Source organism: Tamandua tetradactyla, chromosome 5 (genome assembly GCF_023851605.1).
Source record: "Tamandua tetradactyla isolate mTamTet1 chromosome 5, mTamTet1.pri, whole genome shotgun sequence".
Taxonomy (NCBI): domain Eukaryota; kingdom Metazoa; phylum Chordata; class Mammalia; order Pilosa; family Myrmecophagidae; genus Tamandua; species Tamandua tetradactyla.
In genome coordinates this window covers 10,746,685-10,766,916 of record NC_135331.1, presented here as the reverse complement: position 1 = coordinate 10,766,916, position 20,232 = coordinate 10,746,685, and the positions used below count along the sequence as shown (strand labels likewise).

The 20,232-nt window shown below is 43.3% G+C and overlaps 1 protein-coding gene across 13 annotated transcripts in view; it reads right to left on the bottom strand.

Moving 5' to 3' along the window:
- Nucleotides 1–20,232, bottom strand: part of IFT81 (intraflagellar transport 81) — a 282,552-nt gene that overhangs the window by 132,446 nt on the left and 129,874 nt on the right. For 2 of the 13 annotated variants that reach the window (XM_077159817.1, XM_077159819.1), the window contains exons 3-6: nucleotides 8,780–8,918; nucleotides 3,293–3,459; nucleotides 2,665–2,768; nucleotides 1,918–2,098 (exon numbers count right to left, since the gene is read on the bottom strand). In XM_077159817.1, coding sequence (XP_077015932.1) covers nucleotides 1,918–2,098; nucleotides 2,665–2,768; nucleotides 3,293–3,436 — 429 coding nt within the window. In that variant the 5' untranslated portion in view covers nucleotides 3,437–3,459; nucleotides 8,780–8,918. The other 11 variants (XM_077159822.1, XM_077159810.1, XM_077159813.1 and 8 more) reach the window with 10 other exon arrangements.

The following is a 20,232-nucleotide window of genomic DNA, read 5'->3' as shown; positions in this document are numbered from 1 at the left end:
ATTTCATAGTGCTATGAAATTAGACTATTTCTATGATGATTTTTTTAAATTTTTTTATTGTATAACATAACATAAATACAAAACAAAGAAATAAAAAAGCAATAGTTTTCAAAGCACTCCTCAACATGTAGTTACAGGACAGATTCCAGAATTTGTCATGGGCTACCATATGATCCTCTCAGATTTTTCCTTCTAGCTACTCCAGAATATAGGAGGCTAGAAGGAATAAGTATTTTTTTATCATCACAATCAACAAATTTTGTATGTGTGAAAAATAACATATATACAAAAAAGCAACAAATTTCAAAGAACAGCACCAAATTAATTGTAGAACATATTTCAGAGTTTGGCATGGGTTACAATTCTACAATTTTAGGTTTTTACCTCTAGCTGCTCTGAGATACCGGATCCAAAAAGAAATATCGATGTAATGATTCAGCAATCATATTCATTTGTTAAATCCTATCTTCTCTGTACAATTCCACCATCACCTTTGATCTTTCTATCCCTTTCTATAGGGGTATTTGGGCTAAGGCCATTCTAACTTTTTCATGTTGGAAGGGTCTGTCAGTAATATGGGGTAGGGAAATGGATCTGTCTGATGTTCTGGAGAGGCTGGGACCTCTAGGTTTCCAGACTTATCTGGTCCAGAGACCCATATGATGATTATTTGCATAAATTTTTCAGCCTCAGGAATGGCTTGAGAGATCAAATTAACTTAATTTTGCCTGACTTCCAAGTCCATCAAAATATAAAAACATATGGATGGTGCTACAATAATGGGACAGTCATATGGAAAAAGAATGAAATGTATGAAATGTGACACCCACCATAGAGCATATCAAAAAAAAAAAAAACCAAAACCAAACATATGGATGAAAAATAAAGACAATTAGTTGAATGTTTTGATTCAATCCAAAATTTGAGTACCTACCATAGTGAAGAAACTATACAAAACCCTGGAGGAAAACAAAAACAGATAAGACAGGACACTGGCCTTCACACACCTAACAATATACTGGGAGAGACAGAGAGACAGATTGGCAAACTGCTCACAAGAAACTCTGGCACAAATCAGCCTAAGTAAATGCTATGTAATAAAAGCAGGAAGTGCTAAACAGAGCCATGTTATTTATTTATTTTTTACATGGGCACCAGGAATCGAACCCGGGTCCTTGGGCATGGCAGGCAAGCACTCTTACCTGCTGAGCCACCGTGGCCCGCCCAAGCCATGTTATTTTTAATAAAAAAATTTTGAAATATCTAGCCTGAATCTTTTCTTTCCAGAGCCTGGTCAATGATGTGCTTTGAGATCCCAGGACCTGGAGCTAGGCTATGCAGAATCCTTAGCTGTCAAGAGTTTTAAGAACTTAAGGCCAGAACCCAATATTAACACCCAAAATGCTGGTGAGGAAAGTATACTAACTGAAATTTCAAACTATACCCTCTGCCTAATTAGGAAGTCCCCTGAGATTCCATACCTGGCTTCTTTGCCTACCATCATCTCTGTAGGGGGCTCACAATTCTCAATTTGCTGGGGATACTGCCAATGTATACTTTTAGTCCTGATGTGAATACTATGCTAGCTCTTTTCTCTGTGATTTGGATGACCAACTATATAGTCATTTTACTAATCAGTGGAGAGCTCAGCAATCAGCGGCCCAGAATCATACTAACCCACAATTCCTAAGTAATAAATTATTCTAAAATACTAATTTCAGGGTTCTTTCTATCCACATATCCCTAAAATATTTCGAGATCTGACAACAGTTGAATATTTGTTGATATTGTTTTACCTTGGTGTCACTTTTGGCACTACAGAGATAGGAAATAAGGGAATGTTAATGTATATTTGAAGAGTACCCTTGAAATCTACTACAGACAGTTAAAAAAAGATACCACTTCTGTGTTGTGTACCTGCTTATTAGTGTCAGCCACAGTTTCATCCTGAAGAAACTCACTTGGTACTTCAAGTTTTATTAAAAAACGAGCTAAATATGCCCTTTTCTTCAGTTCATTTGTCCTCTGTAGAAGCCAGTGGAGCACTGGGTAAATTACAGGTTTACTTCCAATCACCAGACCCTGACGAAAGGTACTCCTAAAATAAAATGATCACAGACACACATACACATCCAAAAGCTTATCAGTAAACCTTGAAAAGAGATAGCATTTATTCAAAATTTAATTCACAGTTTTCTGATTTTCTATAACTATTTTTAAAAAATGAAGGCTAATATTCTAAAGTCATGTTGCACATTAGCAATGAGCAAAACATCAGGCCTTTGAAATTTCAGCAAAGAATTTGGAGTTAGTTGTGTTGGAACAATGAATTGGTATAGCCAGCTCTAAGGCTTCACTTCATTACCTGGGCAGTATTTAGGTCATTTTTTTCTAGGATGGCAGATAAATGATAAAGTGGATTAATGGATTTGCCTGACAATTTTGAAGGGGTGGGTGGGTGAATGAGGGAAGAACCAATTCACTTAAGATTTCTAAATGACAAAATAGCATTAAAAGCTTTAAGATTATTTTGAAATTCAGCGATGCTCTGAGATCATCAAGTTAGGGACTGGGTATACCTAAAAAATGACTGATTGTACCATGGCAAGCCTTGGATGTATTAAAACATATTTTCAAAAAAGCAATACATGATCAGATTCTTACATGTCTGTAGCATTTCCTGGTGGTTTGTATTTAAGAATGCCAAGAAGGCTCAACATCCGTTTGGCTGTCTGCTCTGGCATCTCCTCTCTGATATCAACAACTTGCTAACAAATAAAGAAATTGAAAAAAATATGTTATTGCTGGATGTCTAACAAAGAACAGTATTTAACCTCACTGTCAAAATTATTCTGCTAGTGTAAAACAGGCACAATGGTCTCTTCATAAAACAGATTAAGTATGGAGGCCCCAGATTCCAAGTAAAGGACTCATGAATCAGATCAGGATTCACATTAAGGATGTTAAGCTTATAAAAATCCAAGCAGTCTCCAGTGGAAAAGACTAGTGTAAGAGAGACGTGAGCTAACTTGCAATACAATAAAACCTTTTGTGGAAGCTTTTTCATTCCAGGACCAAATCTATTTCTGTCTGAAAATAGAGGAATACTTTCTAAATAAGGTACAAGTAGATCATTTAATTTTGAACTGGTTGAGAAACCTTGAAGAACATTTACAGTCAAGGAAAAAAAGGCTCAGAGTGCTTATGGAAATTGTATAAGACTCGGCTACTTAGAGGCAGCCCCTGGCTTTCACATCACCCTTTTCACCACAGAGAACGAGAAAACTCTTACCTTTGGGTCAATCTCAGCCAGAACATCATTCAGAACTTGTAATAGTTGCATTGGCTCCAGGGAATCAAATGTGATTAAATTATAGTTCTTCCTAAAAGGCTCCTTATTGAGCTTGTCCACAATGAATTTGATTTGATCACTCATAATTAGGTCTTATAACTTCACTACTGAAGAGTAATGGAGACAAAAATCCCTCAATATTGGTAACAATAGTTCTGGGAAAAAATCAGTATTAAGTTCATAGGAAGCAGGCATGAAAAGCATAATTCTATGTATAAAATGCATCAAGAGTTATTTTGCTAAAAGAAATCACGAATGAAGACTTTGTCGTGAAAGCTGCAGTATATATTATTAACATTTCATATCAGATGTTTTTGTATATGCATTTGGGCCAATAGCCATCATATGAATTAATAAGGACAAACGAATAATAAACCCTGCCTCCGTATACGTCTCCAACTTCTCCCCAGGAGTAAAAACATTTCACACTGTAGACAGACTTCTTCTTCTTCTTTTTTTAATTAGCAGCCTACATATAAACATTAGGAGATTTTAAATGAAAATCCAGATAGCCAGCTTCTCATGAAAAATCAGAGCTGCAACCCTGGGCTCACATGCTTGCAAGGTCACAAACATGTCTTCAGCTTTGTTTTGACTTCCTCCACCCGGCAACCTTCACCCTTTTATGTCATTCATTGGCTTGATGCTATAGGCACCCACTAGGCCATCCTTGATTAATTCACGTCTTTAATTCCTCTTGCCTTCAATAAGGGAATAGCCTCCAGTTTTATGGTCTCTGTCTTTCCCCATTTCTAACAGTCGGCCTCTTGTTGCCTACAAAAGTCCAAATTTCTTGCATTTTGAGACCCTTTGTGATATAGTTCAACCTAGCCTTTCCCAACTTTATTTCCAAATCTTTACCTTTCAGACACCCAATTCTGTGGTTAATCGAAATAATCACTGCTCCTTAAAGAATTTTTCTACCTCTCTGCCTCTAGGTAATGTTGTTTTCTCTACCCTACCTCTCTGCCTCTAGGTAATGTTGTTTTCTCTACCTAGAATGACCATGTCCTCTTCCCCATCTCCAGAGGTGTTGATCCTAACCATTTTTCAAGCCCTGCCTATCAAACTCAATTTCCTCCAGGAAATCTTTCTTAATTCATCTCTCATTTCTGCAAAGTAACAGCTTCTTTCCTTCAAGTTGATCACATTTTATCTGTATGCCTCTCCTAGTGTTACTTTTTATTTTGTTTTAGTTACTTATATATACACTGAATCTTAACTACTAAAGTTGTCTATCTAAATTCTCTGAGGATAGTATCTGTGCCTAATTCAGTCTTTGAATACTCACTATGTCTAAAACAGTGACTTCTTCTACTAGGCTGAATAAATTTGGTCAAGGCCCAAGGCCAGAAAAAAAACATGTGCGTCAAGTCTAAAAGGGAGGTAAGAACAATCATAACATTTTAAAAAATTGAATAACTGATTTTTAAAATTGCCCAAAGCTTTACCAAGGTCCCTATTGTTTCCTATATGTAAATATCATTTGTTCAGTATGGAAAGAAGTGGCAGAAATTTTTCAGGCAGGCCATTTTTTTTTTACCTTAACAATTCAAAAATGAATTAAGGGCAGGCCACAGTGGCTCTGCAGGCACACTTCTCGCCTGCCATGCCGGAGACCCTGGTTCAATTCCCAGTGCCTGCCCACGAAAAAAAAAAGAATTAAAAGATGAATTGCTAAAAACTGAAAGAAAGAAAATTGTTGCAGTGATCCCTAGTAGTAAAAACCAAGAAATGAATAGATGCCATTTTATCCAAGAGATTAGTTGGGGTAGCATGCATCTTGCTCTGAAATAGGTGTGTAAAATTGGGGGGATATTTAGAAATTATTACAATGTAAAGACCTCATTTTTCCATAATTATAACAAAATTATAAGTTAATAGTTATTATTGTTAAGAAATAAGTAAAAAAGAAAATAAAAAGGGTAGCAAATATGGTTATAAATTTGAGATTTCCTTTAAGCTATAAAAGGAAAACCTTTACATAAGCTAAAAAAAAAAAAAAAAAAAACCCACATTGGAGATGCAAGTTTTCCACTGTCGAAAGTATTTTAAGTAAAAAGTCCACGTCATAACCTTCACACACACATGCTTAAGTTCAAATGAACTATAGGTCTATTTCCCCCTCCCCCACCCCACCCCCAAATACCTGTATAAGTGAGTAACCCGGTTACCAGGAGGGGATGAGACACTAGTTGGGTTTCTCCCCCTAGTTGCTCACCAGCTTTCCCAATGGCCACTCGCTAAGGACAAAGATGTACAGAACAGGTAGGTTGTCTATGCCCACCGGCTTTGCGCTCTAAAATTAGCAAAAGCAATTAATCACGCTCTTCCAGAGGAAAGTCGCCACACTAATTCACAAGGACTTACCCACATAAGAACCCGGGGTGGGGGGGGGGAATTAAAACCAGGACGTGCGATTATCTCAGGACAATTCGGGACAGAAACGACGCTGCCCTGGTCCCAGGCTGGCACGAGCTCCGAACCAGCCTCCGAGGCCTCTCAGAAATAGTGCTCCCCACCCTGGACTCGGGGAGCGGGGGTGGGACGGGGTGGGGCACCCCACGACTCGACCCAGGCACCTCGCGGGGCTGCCCTGGGATCCCCGAGGATTCTTCCGGCGGGGAGAACAGTCTGGATCACGGCGAGGCCCAGCAAGGGGGCCCGACCCCAGATGTGGGGGGAGCTTAGCTGCTACGGCCCCTGCACTGGTGAGGCGCAGCACCAGGAAAAGGAGGGGGCGGGGGCTTCGCTCCTATTTCGGGGTTCGGGGGAGTTTCCGGCCGAAGGCTGGCAAGGTTACCTCAGATTCTCTCCACGAAACCACTTTTCCCCCCCAGGAGGAACCCGGCTCAATTGGGTTCCTAGAGACCAGCTCCTTGGCAACGGTTGCTAAGCCGTGGCGCTACGTCACTTCCGGGAGGGAAGACCTGGCGCGTTTCCGCGGAGCCTTGGAACGCGCGTGCGCCGGGGGCGAGGCCGCGGGCGGGGAAGGGCGAGCGCAGTGTGGGCCCATGTGCAAAGCGGGTTTACTGTCCAGAGTCAGTGCGGAGAGTCACGAGCATTTGGGGCTGCTCGAAATCACAAGTCAAACGGGGACTTAGTTGCCCGGCAATAAGGCGTCCCAAAATGTCCCACAGTTATGCTAAATGCTTGTGCTGTTTCATTCATTCAGTCAGTCACTCACCAAGCATGGCTGATGACTTCTTTGCAGGGGTTGGGCTGAGGAAGCATTTGGCCTGGGCTTCAAATTTAGGTTTTTGGCACGAGTATCTCGAATTAGGTTATACGTAGGAACAATTGTAGAAAGTCTCTGGCACGACTGCAAGAAGACCCATTCATTATATAGATTTCAGCTCCTGTATCACATTATTGGGCCACATTGTACTGGGAATTAAAGTTATTTTAAGCCCAGTACTTTTTTTAATATGCTGAGAGCCTGAAAAAAAATGTAAATGGCCTAAGGCTTCTTTTGGCTTCTGAGAGGCTCTCTGTAGGCACATGCAGAAATGAATTAAATCCTTCGTAGAGCCTTGGTGAATTCACATCCCATGAGATGGGCAGGGAGAAGGTCCTCACACCCATATGAGGCTCCAAAGACTAGTGGAACCAGAGATCCCCAGGTGGTACTAGCTGGTTTGGGGGGTACCTTAGTTGGTGAATGGCATTTTGAATCCACCCTTATTAGACTGGAAACCACTGTACTTGGTGATTTCAGTTTGCAAAATGAGCAGAGGAAACCCAAATTCTGGGTTGCCTGCTCAAACATCTTAGAACAAACAAACTGCAGTTTTAGTGTCCAATTTACAACAACAAAATAAATGATGTGTTCAACGCCTCCTACAGGCCCAGCACTGTGCTGTCATGGGGCCAGCAATACTCAAGTGGGGGAGGAGAGCCACTTAAACAGGTAACTCCAATACAAGTAGGATAAATGCAAGAACAGAAGGACCCGGTGATGGGGACCCCAGAGGAAGGGATCCAAGTTTATTAGGAGGTGAGAGAGTCGAATTGTCAAGAAAGGTACTGCCAGATAAAGTGTTGTTTAAAGATCAATAGGAACCAGCCAAAAAGGAAGGGGAAAGTTTTTCAGGCTAAGGAGCTCAGTGACGGTATCTTGACATTCTTTCTCCCTTCATCTGTCTGTCTCTCATCTTTACTTTCTTCTCAAATGGGCCGCTCATGGCAACAAGCTTACTACATTCTACCAGTCTAGCAACCTCAGTAAAAGTAGACCCTCTTCTCCAACAGTTCCAGCAAAATATTCAGGGCCAATTCTCATTGGTCTGAAGTGTGTCAGACCATTCTTGAACCAATTGCTGTGGCCATGGTAATAGACTAAGTGAGGGTAGCTCCCCAAAAGGGAGAACTGGATTCTGTTACTAGAGGTAGAGATGCAATGCAAACAAAAACAACAGTTGGTCAGTATAGTTGGTCAGGGAAAAAAGTTGACAGGAAGAAAAACCAGAAAAATAAATGAGCCTGTATTTATTGTGGAAAGTATCTGTACCAGTGAGAACCTTCTTCCTTATTTCCTCTTTTTTCAATGTCCAAAGGAAGCCTGGGGATAATAGCAGACCCTTCAGGTCCATACAGAATCTGTGGATGCCGTGAACATAAGGTCTCCAGCCCCTTCTCATTTCAGAACTTCCAAACAAGAACTTTTTTTATGCAGCGTACAGAGAAACCAAGCCAATTTGCTGTTTTTGGTATTAAATTTAGACCTTTCATCCTGACCATGAGATATTTCTGGATTCTGCTCGAGCATTCAGTGAATGCCAGTTTTCAAGATGCTATCCCATCTGGGGCTACTCTGTACACTGTGCACTTTATCTCATTCTTTAAAAGACTGGGAAAAATGACCCAGCCAAAGGAACAAGTTAGGAAGTGGGTTATTCTGTTACCCACTAATTGCCATCTAGGTTACTTAGAGATGAAAGAAATTAATTTTTAAATGGAAACCTGAATTGAGTTTTGCAAACATCCTAAATTGTCTCTGTCCCGGCAATTTAATCTGGTGATCATGTCTAGTAACCGTATGTGCATTCCTGAAAGGTAAAAAAATAGATAATACGTGAAACTTTCAACTAAATGGCTGAGATTCCAGAAGCCTTATTAAATGTATGCCTGGTACTATACATTTTTGTCAAATAGGTGCTATGGTTTACAAAGACTGGAAACCACTGATGGGATTAATATACAATGCAGAGTATCCAAAACAATATGTAATTTATATTGATTACTAGTATGGGATGGTTGTCAGTATGAATTGAAATATAGGATGCACCTAACATTCTTAATGGACTCAAATAATAATCTGTCATCACTTAGTAAGTTCTTACTGAATGTTAGGAACTTGCTAAATACTTCACATATGTGTCAGAATTTATTAATGTATTAATTTATGTGTGTACTCCTGTCTCTCACCTTTAAACAGGTTGCATTTCCTCACCTCAAGGACTTTTGTAGGTTGAAAATCAGAAGCTATACCTCCTGTGTTTTGCAAAGGCCTAAAGTCTTTGAAGAGGATTATCCCAACTGTTTCCAAGGAGGAAGAGGGAAGGACCTGCGAGAACAGGAAGAGAGAAACTTAGAAGAGTGGGAAAAGAACACAGTTTGATCCATCCTCAGCAGCTCCTGAGAAGGGAGCCAAACCCTGGGGATGCCAAACCCTGACTCCAGTGGTTTCCATTCTGGCCAAAGCTTTTTGTCCAAGACCTCACATGGACAAAACCTCACATGGCCACTGCACCAGAAAGGACCAGGACACCTTGGATGATGGGTGACCAAGCAGTCCCCAAGGTTGGCTACTGACAGGACTCCCCAAGACTTTGTCATTGCCAAAAAGCTCATGGACCCTGGGGGTAGGGTGAGAGGAAAGGATACCCAATAATGATGGAGATTAAGTTTCTCTCCAATCTAGAGATTGGTGGCTCCAAATTGGATTTAAGTTGCTTATAAAATAAAATATCTTTCTTCTTGCAAATGTGGGTCATGGACTAAAATTGATAATGTCAATATCAGTCAGCATCCTGGCAGAATAGAGATGGCACACTCTGGGTAAATGAGGACAGCTAAATAAAGGGTATATTTTTAATCATGTGGGCAGGGTTTAGGGAAACCAACAAGGGAGAGGGTAACCTCGGGGGCCAGTAACCGAAGGTGGCCATTGCTGTCCCTAAGCCTGAAACAGCAAGAGAAAGGAACAGGCACCAGGACCCTGAGAGAGTAGCCAAAGGCAAGGCCTGGCTAACAGGGGCCTTTGGATGCAGGATGCCACTAATCCTGACTTCAAGGTCCTTCCACCGTCTGAACTCCTGCCAGGCTTCTCATTGGCTAAGCCCAACTAGGAACCAATGGGTGAGGGAACAGTTGAGCACATTCTTGCAGGTTTGCCTCTGGGATGGGCCATCAGGGCCTGTAAGATCAATCTATCCATCCCAAGTCTTCCAAGCTGCCCTCTCTCTCTCTCTCTAGCTGAAGACCCTGGCATTGCATGGAGTTAGGCCTAATTTCATCTCAGCACAACACTTGTACCTATATCATCTCATTTAATCATCACAATAAGTCTTCAAAGACAGTTTTGTTTTGTTTCATTTTATAATGAAAGGAAATTGAGGCCTGGAGAGTTAACGGAGGGCCCAGGGTCACACAGCTAGTAGCTAGCTGAGCCAAGATTCAAACATGGGTCTGTCAGACTCCAAAGCCATTCTTCTCCAATCCACTACACTGGCTCAGCTGAGTCTAGAAGAAGGACATAAATCAGACTGCTGGGTCGGGAGGCAAGGGGATGTTGTGTGTGGGAGGGCCAGTGTTAACATGTTCTCTGGCTTTCTCTGCCTGCAAGGCTTTGCCAAGTAACCTCTTCTCTCACCCACATGGGATAATGGTCTGAAATTCAAGCCTTTACCCCCAAACCAAAATGGAGGGGTGGGGGGGGGAAGGAGGTGGAGAGAGAATGCTTGGCTGATGATGGGGAAAAAATGTATTTTCTTTTCAGATGCCTTTCAAGTTCCTTTTTTCCCAGCTGAGTGTTTGGTGTATTTATAGATTTCAGGGGGAGTATTTAAGGGTAACTGGCAGTAGAGCTGCATTTGGGGCCATCAGGAAGCTTAGAATCATGTAGGAAAAGGTTGACGGGAAGGGATAAGAAAAGGCAAGGAACAACAAGGCACAAACTTGCTTCCTCTTTCATGTTGCTAAGACCTTCTCCCCATCCTGGGTGGTGGCATCAAATCAGGGTGTGATAAGAATGCGATGGATTCTGATCAAGACAATGGGCAGAAGAGTGACACGATCAACAAATTGTGGTATATACACGACAGAACATTATTCAGCCATAAAAAGGAGCGAAGTTCTGATACATGCTACAATAGGCACAAACCTCAAAAATGTGATGCTGAGTAAAAGAAACTGGCCCAAAAAAAGGTCACACATTGTATGATTCCATTTATATGAAATACCCACACAAGGTGAATCTTAGAGGCAGTAAGTAGATCAGTGGTTGCCCAGGGCTGGGGGAATGGTGGAATGGGAGTAACTGCTGATGGGTACAGGTTTCCTTTTGGGGTAATGAAACTGTTTTGGAACTAAATAAAGGTAGTGGCTGCAGAACATTGTGAATGTAATAAATGCCACTGCTGTTCACTTTAAAATGGTTAATTTTATGTTATGTGAATTGCACCTCGATGTTTAAAAAAAAGGATGGACAGTCAGGACCTTGTACTGTAATGTAACCCATCCCGGTCTTGGAAGCTGCCCTCTCCCTGAAGGGACCTGAAGTCCCAGGCGCTGAAATCAAGCGTTAAGACATAATTTCACTCCATTCTGTCCTTTGCGCTCTACTCCCCAACCCCTGGCTTCCTTTATGTTGCTGAAACCCAGCAAACTCACTCCAGCCTCAAAACTTTTGTAGCTGTTTTTCTGCCTGTTTCCCCAAGTCTTCACACATCTCGCTCCTCCTCATTTAGATTTCAGGTCAAATGCTACTTTCTCAGAGAGGCCTTCTCTCTCCATCGTATTTAAGGTAACACAGTTACCAGGCATTCTCCATCACTGTGTTTTCAGATTAGTGGTCACACACTATTAATCTTTGGGTAGTGAAATCAGTTCAGTGGCTCCTGATTAACTTTTTTTTACTGAAATAGGATAGGATGAAAACACCGCACAGAATAAGGGTAAATATTTGTTTCAGAAATATTTCTAGCTGTGTAACAAACCACCTCAAATGTATTGCCTTAAAACAGCTGGGGCCTTGACACTGGCCCCTCTCTTCACGGGGTCTTTTTCTCTCCTGGGGATCTCTCATCACTCAGCACACTGGCCCGGGATACCTTGGGCGGATGTGTACCAATAGCGCCAAAGCGGTGGCGACGGGCCGCTTTAAAGCTGGGGCCTTGAACTGCCTCATCGTCATTTCCTTCACATTCTATTGGTCAAAGCAAGTCACGTGACCACCCGGGATTCAGCGTGTGAGAAACTAGGCCCCACCCCTTGGTAGGAGGGGCGGCCGGGGCAAAGGGAGCCATTGCCAGCAGCCATCTTTGTAGACAGCCTACCCTGGTTTTGCGAAAGTTGTATTTCAGTTTACTATACGTGCATGGCTGTGCACTGGGTTATGAGACGAAGACATTTGTCACTTTGGGCCACAATAAAAAAAAATTTGAGAAAAACATCTTTTTTTTCTCACATTTCTTTCATAGTTCTCTCTGATCTCGGTTTATTATATATCTTTCCCCTTTAGAATATAAGCTTGGTGAGAACAGGGACCTTGTCTATCTTACTCATTGCTGGATTCCCAGTGGCTAACAGGGGCTAACACGTGACAGGTGCTTCATAAAGATCCGTTGTTGTTGCCTAAGGAGTAACAGCTATCATTTATTCGTGGCCGAGCACTTAAAAGCGTTACCTCATCTAATTCGTTCAGTTCGTATTTGAGCACCTACTGTGTGCCAGACACTCTTGTCAAGGAGTTGGCCAAACAGCAGTGAACTAAATAGACAAAAATCCCTGACCTCACAGAGTTTACAGTTCACCGTGAGATACATCCTATATTGATGGATGAGGAGACTAGAGTCAGAGAGGCCAAGTCACTTGGCCAAGACCACACAGCTAGTAATTTCACCCCAGGGCCTGGCTCTCCTCCACACTGCTGGGGATGTTGGCTTTCGCCTAGAGATGGGCAAACAGATCTCAATCCCTGCAATTACGTCTCTGAAGGATCAAAAACTTGTCTTTCTGGGAACTGGATACAGGGCAGTGGGGATAGGTGAGTCTCATGACCTCAGGAGCCCCTGCCCACAGCCCCCGCTCAGTGAAGCCAGCTCACACCTGGGGTGTTGCAGATTTGAGCCACAGGTCTCAGTCGCCCCCGCCGTCTTATCAGCATGTGACATCCCCAAGTGGCTGGGGCCTGCAGGCCTGGCAAAGAATGCAGGCTGAACAAAAATAAACCTGCCACATTCCTTGGCAGCCCCCTGCCCCTTCCCGCTCTCCAGTCATCCATCCGTACTGTGGAGTCTGCCAGGGAAGGCAGAGAGAGGGAGAGCAGTGTTGGGGAAGCAAGTGCTGCCGTCCAACCCGGAGAAAGCGGGAGCGGGGAAGAGAGGAAGAGAGAGAGAGAGATAACCTTATATGGGAACGTGAGCAGACAATATGTGGCAATGGCTGAGAGGGCAGCAGAGGTCAGATACCAAACAGATGGAAGAAATTAAACATGGGACAGAGCGTGTTCCTGGGCCCTGAAAACAGCTCTTGTTTCACAGCGAGTTCGCACAGAACCTGGCCCGTTTTCCTTTTTTGCCCAAGCCTTGCAAGATGTACGTTCTAAACTCTACATGACTTAAAGTCAAGCCCCTCACTGTATGGCTTGGGACATGTGTGTATCCCCTCAAGTCTTTAATTTAAAAAAATATCCTCTTAGCTAATGAAAAGGAAGAGACTGGGCTGATTTCCCAATATCGCTCCAAAGTGTATAAATTAGTGGTTAATGAGTAAATAAATCTGCATTTCTCATTCATTCATTCAACAGATACTGTAGGCCAATTATATACCAGGCACCGAGCCAAGGGCTGGGAAAACAATGTTGATAATAATAATCATAGTTACCATTTGTTCATAAGTATTTCAATTAAGAATAAGTTATATTTAGCATCCTCCACACTGCAGTCATTGGTGATATAGATATCAATCCAGAATCATCTGGTCCCTGCCGTTACTGAGTCTTCAAGGGAGTCGAGGGAAGGTGGAAATTGCAAGTATTGAGCAAGTGATCCCACGGGGCTTTCACAACAGTTAGGTACAAATGTTATCTCCATTTAACACAGTCTTTGAACCGTAGTACCACTGACATTTTGGGACAGATAATCTTAGTTGTGGGGGGCTGTCCTGTGAGCTTCTACCCTCTAGGTGCCAGTAGCAATAACCCCTTCTCTTCCAAGTTTTGACAACAGTAAAATGTCTCCAGACATTGCCACATGTCCCCCTGGGGGGCAAAATGCTTTCAGTTGTGGATCGCTGATTTAACAGATGAGGAAGTTGAGGCTTGGGGTGGGTTAAGAAACTTTCTAAAGGTCATTCAACTGACAAGTAGGACTCACATGTGGGTTTCCCTGGCTCCAAAGTCCGTGAGCCTGATCATCACAATGAGGAACTCTATTTCTCTGACAAGAGGCGAGTGTGAATTTGGGTGGTTGTAGATTTTATCATCTCATTCCACGAAATGAAATCATTTGGGTTAGTTCACGGCCTCTGAAAAGCAGACACCAACATGGACTCAGACTTGCAAGAGATTTATTGAGGGAGGCCCTTAGATGGAGATGCAGGTCTGATGCCTGTGAAGGGACAGAGGGAAGGAAGGATTGGATGGGGAAAGAGTCTCAGATGTTAGTGCAGTTCTAAGAAAGTTTCAGTCGGGCTGATGGAGTATTTCCGAGCCAAAGTCACCTGTTTGAGAAATCCCATATTGGGCAGGTGTGGCCTGCACTCATGCTCAGTCACTGGCTAGGAGCAGCCCGGGGGGAAGGATGGGCTTGGCGTGAACATGGTTGTGGGTCAGAGAGCTGACAGCTGGACCTGTCAATCGACCATGCTCTCCGCCAGACTCTCTTGAAGGAGATCTGATCGGGACATTCCTGTGGCTGCCACGTTAATAGAGAAATGATGCCTGTAGTTACCTTCCTCTAAAGGCAAGGCATTTTAAAAGGCACCAGGGATGCAGTGAATAACAAAGCCAAATAGACATCCTTTAAGCAAAACAGTTCATTTTCCTTGCAATGTCTCAAACTTCTTAGTGATCTTCAATGCCAGCTCCAACTTAGGACCACAACTGAGGAGGCGAATTGCACAGCCTCTAGGGCTACTCTTTAGCTGCTAGATGTGGGCACTCTCTGAGCCTTGGTCTTCCCATCTGCATGATGGGTTTAACCTGCCCTATCTTATAGGATTGATGTGAGGATTGAATGAACATGTATAAAAGAGTTCATGGAATTGCTTAACAGCTCTCTCTTTTCAGGAAAGGATTGTATTAATCAGGATTTTCCTGGATATATAATTGGCTCATGAGACTGTAAGGGCTGGCAAGTCTGAACTCCATAGGGCAGCCTGTAGGCTGGCAACTCTGATGAAGTTGATGCCGAAGTCCTTAGTCCGAATTCGCCAGGGGAGCTGACAGGCTGGAAATTCTGGCAAGAGCAATGCTGAAGTTGAAGCAGTAATTCCCCTTCTGACCTATGAAATCCTTAGTTTCTAGCTTCAACTTATTGGATGAAGAGACTTCCCACATTGCTGAGGGCAATCTCCTTTGTTGATTGCACATGCAATTTGCTGATGGTAGATGCAAATCCTATCTACAAGATAACCACACAGTAACAAGTAGGCCAGGGCTTGACCAAACAAATGGACACCATACTCTAGTCAATTTGACACACGAAATTAACCATCACAAGGATGGAAATCCTCCTTCACAAACTCTACCTATTCCTTGGCTTTATATGAACATCAACCTGCTGACCATGCTTACATCCTTCTAATTAAGATTCATCTCTGCACCTATACAAGGGACTACAAATTAGCCTCCCTGCAGGCTAAATTTGACAGATAAGTTATGCTTGGCTCACACAGTGTTTTAAAAAATTAATCCAACACTTAACGTTGAGATATTTCATATAAAATTCCAGATTTATGGGTTCCCTTGAAAAATGAGAAAATCTGGCTCGACTGTGGCCCAAATTGGCTTGAACTGAGATGGGGCTGGCTGCCTGCTTCAGATGGGACAAGTACTGTCCAGTTTGCCGCAATCTTCACCATTCCCTATTGTCTCTAATCCTAGAGCCAAGTGTCAGTTGCTGATTATCATTATGTTTGTGCTGCTGTTTTTTCTTTTTTAAAGGAACATTCCTTTGTCTCATGTATTTACCAAAGGGAAAAGAAAAGGCTAGACCAAGAGGGCTTATGATCTTACTTATATCTGCCCCCACTTCACTCACTTGTATTATTTCCTGGTCCTGAAGCATCTGAGGTTGCCTTTTAGCTTGCCATCATTTAATCCCTGGAACCTCCCTCCTAAAATGATCCCTCCCATTTCATAGGAATCCCTTCCATTTTTATACCTCTTCGTGTTCACGAAGTGCTGTTATCTACAGGAGGCCAACTTTTCCAAGAGTTACATATTATTTTCTCCATTTAGTTGAGTCCTAGTGACGTGAAGTGATTTGTCCAAGAACACTGCTGGCTAATGGCAGAGCAAAATCCATCTTACCTAAGCACACTACTTTTTCCATTACTCCAAGCTGTAAAGAGTGTTAAAACTTTTAGTTACAAAAGACTGATACCTACCTGAAACTGACTTAAACAAAAAAAAAGAATTTATTAGGTCATGGAATTGGAAAACACAAAGGAGTCACGGACTTTAAGTGCAACTGGACAGAAACGTTCCAACCGGAGGCTTCATTCATTTAGCTTCAAATCCAATGCAAAGAGACTTTTTTCCAGACAGTTCCAAAAAAATGGGATTGAATTGCCTTGATTCTGATTGGCCTGATCTAGTCACGTGCCCATCTGTGAACCTATCACTATGGCCAAAGGCATTTGATGTTCTGATTGGACACATTTGGTCACGTGCCCACCTATGGCACCAGGAGCTGGGTCAGCTATACCCCAACTGGAACTGAGGAGGAATAGCAGGAGGTGACTGCCCAATGGAAAATTGGGTGCCATTATCAGAAGTGGGGGGATGAATGCTGGACAAGCCCCCCAAACCAGATTTCTCCTAAATCTGGAATCTTCCCTACCATTGACTTTTTCCCTCTAGCCTTCCAACTTGCCCCAGTCTCCCCCCACCCCCCACACACACCTTATTCCTGGTGTGTGCTCTTACTCTCCCTGAAAGGCCATCCTTATATCCTCTTTCTCCACTCAAATAGACTTCAAGATGCAGGTCAGGCCTACCCTATTCAACCACTCCAGGCTACAGTGAAATTGTACTGGGATCAACTAGTCCAGTGAGAGTCTGGGCCACAAACTCCAGCACTCTGCTCCGTAGCTGTTGCTTGAATGCAGGAATAAATGAATGAAGAGAATTGCATGTACTGCAAAATTAGAAAACAGTGCCAAGATTGGAAGGAAATTAAATGTTAGCAGTGGCTATCTTTGAGCTATACCTGGGCTATGGGAGATTTTGGCTTTTCTTCTTTATTCCTTTCACTATTTTCTACAAATGTGGGAAAAAAGTACAATTAATAATAGTAAAAGCAAAGTGATTCAAATCTGGGTTAAGCAATGTGAGGCGAAGGCCAAGGGACATGTTTTTATCAGCCCTCCCAGCCCCCCCCCCCAGCGGGGTACGCACAGCAGGAACGCCCCTCTGAGTACTCAAGTACTCAATCAACAGCATCAGTAGTTACAGTAGGGACTGCCGATTACCTCCCCAGGAACCCTACTCCCCTTTCCTCTTTCAAACTCTCCAACCCCCAATTTTGTGCAGTGTCCTCCGTCTTCCACCTGGCCAAGTGCTTCCTGGAGGCTGGCCCGGTTCCAGCCCCTGCTCTAGAGGAGAAATGGTGCTCAGTCTAAATCTGTGTTTTCCAGCCTCAGCACTGACATTTAGGGCTCAATAATTCTTTGTTGGGCGGGGGGAGGGGTTGTCCCATGCACTGTAGGATATCTGGCAGCATCCTTGGGTTCAAACACTACATGCCAGTGACAGACCCCCCTGCCCAGTATGACAACCACGTTTCTAGACCACCTGTCCCATAGGGACAGGTCCCCCAGAGCTAAGAACCACTGGTCTAAGCCAATCATGGTCAATCGCATTCATCCCTTGGGAGGGTCTACATAGGGCCATGCCACCCAGTTCTGGCCAGTGACCTGTGAGAGCAAGTCAGCTGGGGAGGGAAGTTCCTTTCATAAAGGGGCACAAGGAAGAGGGCGTTTGTTTCTTCTGCCTCAGGATATTGCCTTATTTGGATGTGATATTTGGGAAAGCCTTGCCATCCTGCAACCAGAAGGGACAGAAGGGGAATCAACCCGAGGGCAAAGGCAGAGATGCCAGAGTGAAGAAATGGAGAGAAGCTACTGCTGATATTGGTTGCTGCATTAGCTACCTCTGAGCCCACTTCCTCTTTGTGAAGTAATACATTTTCCTTAATGGTTAGGCTAATTTGAGTTGCACTTCTCTGATTACAGCATCTTAACTGACACATGAGTCTGGTGGAAGACATTGCAGAGAAAACAACCATCCCACGCTGGAATTCTCTAGGGGGTTGAGGGGTGGGTATCAGAAGCTGGAGTTGGGGAAATATGTCCCCTTTGACAGTCACTGCTGAGAACCACACTGGCTGAAGGCTATTCAAGTTCCACAGGCAATTGCTAGCAAACCACACAGCAGGGCAGATAACGAGGCAGAGAAGGGAGCTTACTCTTTTACAAAATAAGGAATAATGTTTGGACAAGGACCCACTTCAGCTTCTCACAACACAATTTCTACACAGCAACCAAATTCTGTCGTTTCTAGGAGTCTCCTAGACAGTCTCTAAAACAAAGGTGATTAAAATGCTCAGCCAAGTCTCACAACCTTAGAAACATCAGTTTGCTCATCTGTCAACTAGAGGAAATAAGGAAAGAATTCTCTGAAACTGAGGATAAGAAGTGCTTTATGAATCATACAGCAGGTAATAGGTCGTTAGTATTAAGAAGCCCAGACATACAGCAATGCCTTCCTAGCATTCCAGTGGACTTAAATATAGGACGTGATGTGGACAAAATGATCAGTCGATTGTTTATGGGTAGCTTTATTCAATTTCTTATGCTTTTGAGCTTCTATTTCCCAATCTGTAAACTGTGATGAGACCTTGCTCTGACTACACACTGAAGATAAAACAAGGCTCTTTGAAAAAGAGGAACATATACTGCTATTTCACCACAATTTTCTTGTCCAGCTTTGGACAACAGCAGTGCAGCACAGATGCCATAGCCAATGCTGGTGTTGTGCTGCCCTCTGCCGATTAGTTGTGGTACCACAGATGGTTATAGAGCTGTCAGAGAGCAAAGGACCTTGGAGAGAGGAACCCTGGAAATTGAAGTCCAGAGAGGCAAACGGGCTTGCCCCAGGCATGACACAGAGCTGGCCTTGGACAGAGCAGAAAGTCAAACTTGAGACTCCTGAATCTTAGTTTTTTCCAGAGACAAAACACGAGGGCTGTCAGTTCACCCATTAGGGCTTCAATCTTTTTCTGCTCTGGGGGCTTTTCTGAGTGGTCTGATTGGCATTCTTCTCTCCTGCTACACTTACTGCTTCTTTCCTCACCATCCAAATTTCCTGGGCTCCCAGCCCTTTTCTTCATACCAGAGTTGCCTCCCTTGGCCCTGGGGCCCAAAATCCTTGTGGGTGTTGGGTGCATTACAAAAATTGTCTCACATCCTCACAACCATTCTGTAAAGTGAGCCAGGAAATTAGAAGCTCAGAGAGGTTAAGAGACCTGCCCAAGGCCCAAAAGCCAGGAAGTGCAGAAATTGGGATCTGAACTCTTGCCTGAGATCTCCAAAGAGCACATTCTCCTTGCCACCGAAAACCAAAATAAAGCAAACTATCACAGCAACTTGGGCTGAACGCATGATTCAAAGTGACTGTGTTGAATGTCCCAAATAGCAGTTGCTGGGCAGGCAAACAAATGATGAAGCAATGGAGGAGGGAAGGCTTTTGAGCACCTACCACGTGCTGGCAGTATTCACATACATTATCTTGCTAACTCTCCTATCGACACATGATCTTGAATCCTATCCATAATACCGAGGCACAGAGAGGGAAACTGAGTCCATAGAGGTTAAGAAATTTGTCCAGGATCACTCAGTGAAAGCTAGGATTCCAATCTTAACCCTTCTGCATGGTATTAGTATCTAAATGAATTATTTTAAAAAACATAAACAGGGTCAGGCTGGACTGCAGACCTCCCTGCTAGGAAACCCCCTAGACTCTACTTACTGCAAGTCATTCCCTTCCTGGAGGCTTCAGAGTTCGAGATCCTCCCAGTTTGGGATCAAATCCCACATTTCTGTGCCCTACCACGTGCCAGGCCCTAGGCTGGATATATTATGTAAGCTAATTCTTTTGACAGCACTGTGAGAGAGATACTATTATTATCCCCATTTCACAGACAAGCAATGTGAGGCTCTAAGAGTTTAAGTGTCTTATCCAAGTGCATGTGGGTAGGAGCCTGGGTGTTGATGATTCTCTAACATTCCACATGATACTGTCTTCATGGTCTTATTCTTCCCCGCTTGCAGCCAGGAGAACAGAGTTACAGACAAGTGAAACTTGCCTCAGGGCCTTTGCACTTGCTGTTCCCTCTGCCTGGAATGCTTTTCTCAGATATCCCCATGGCTCA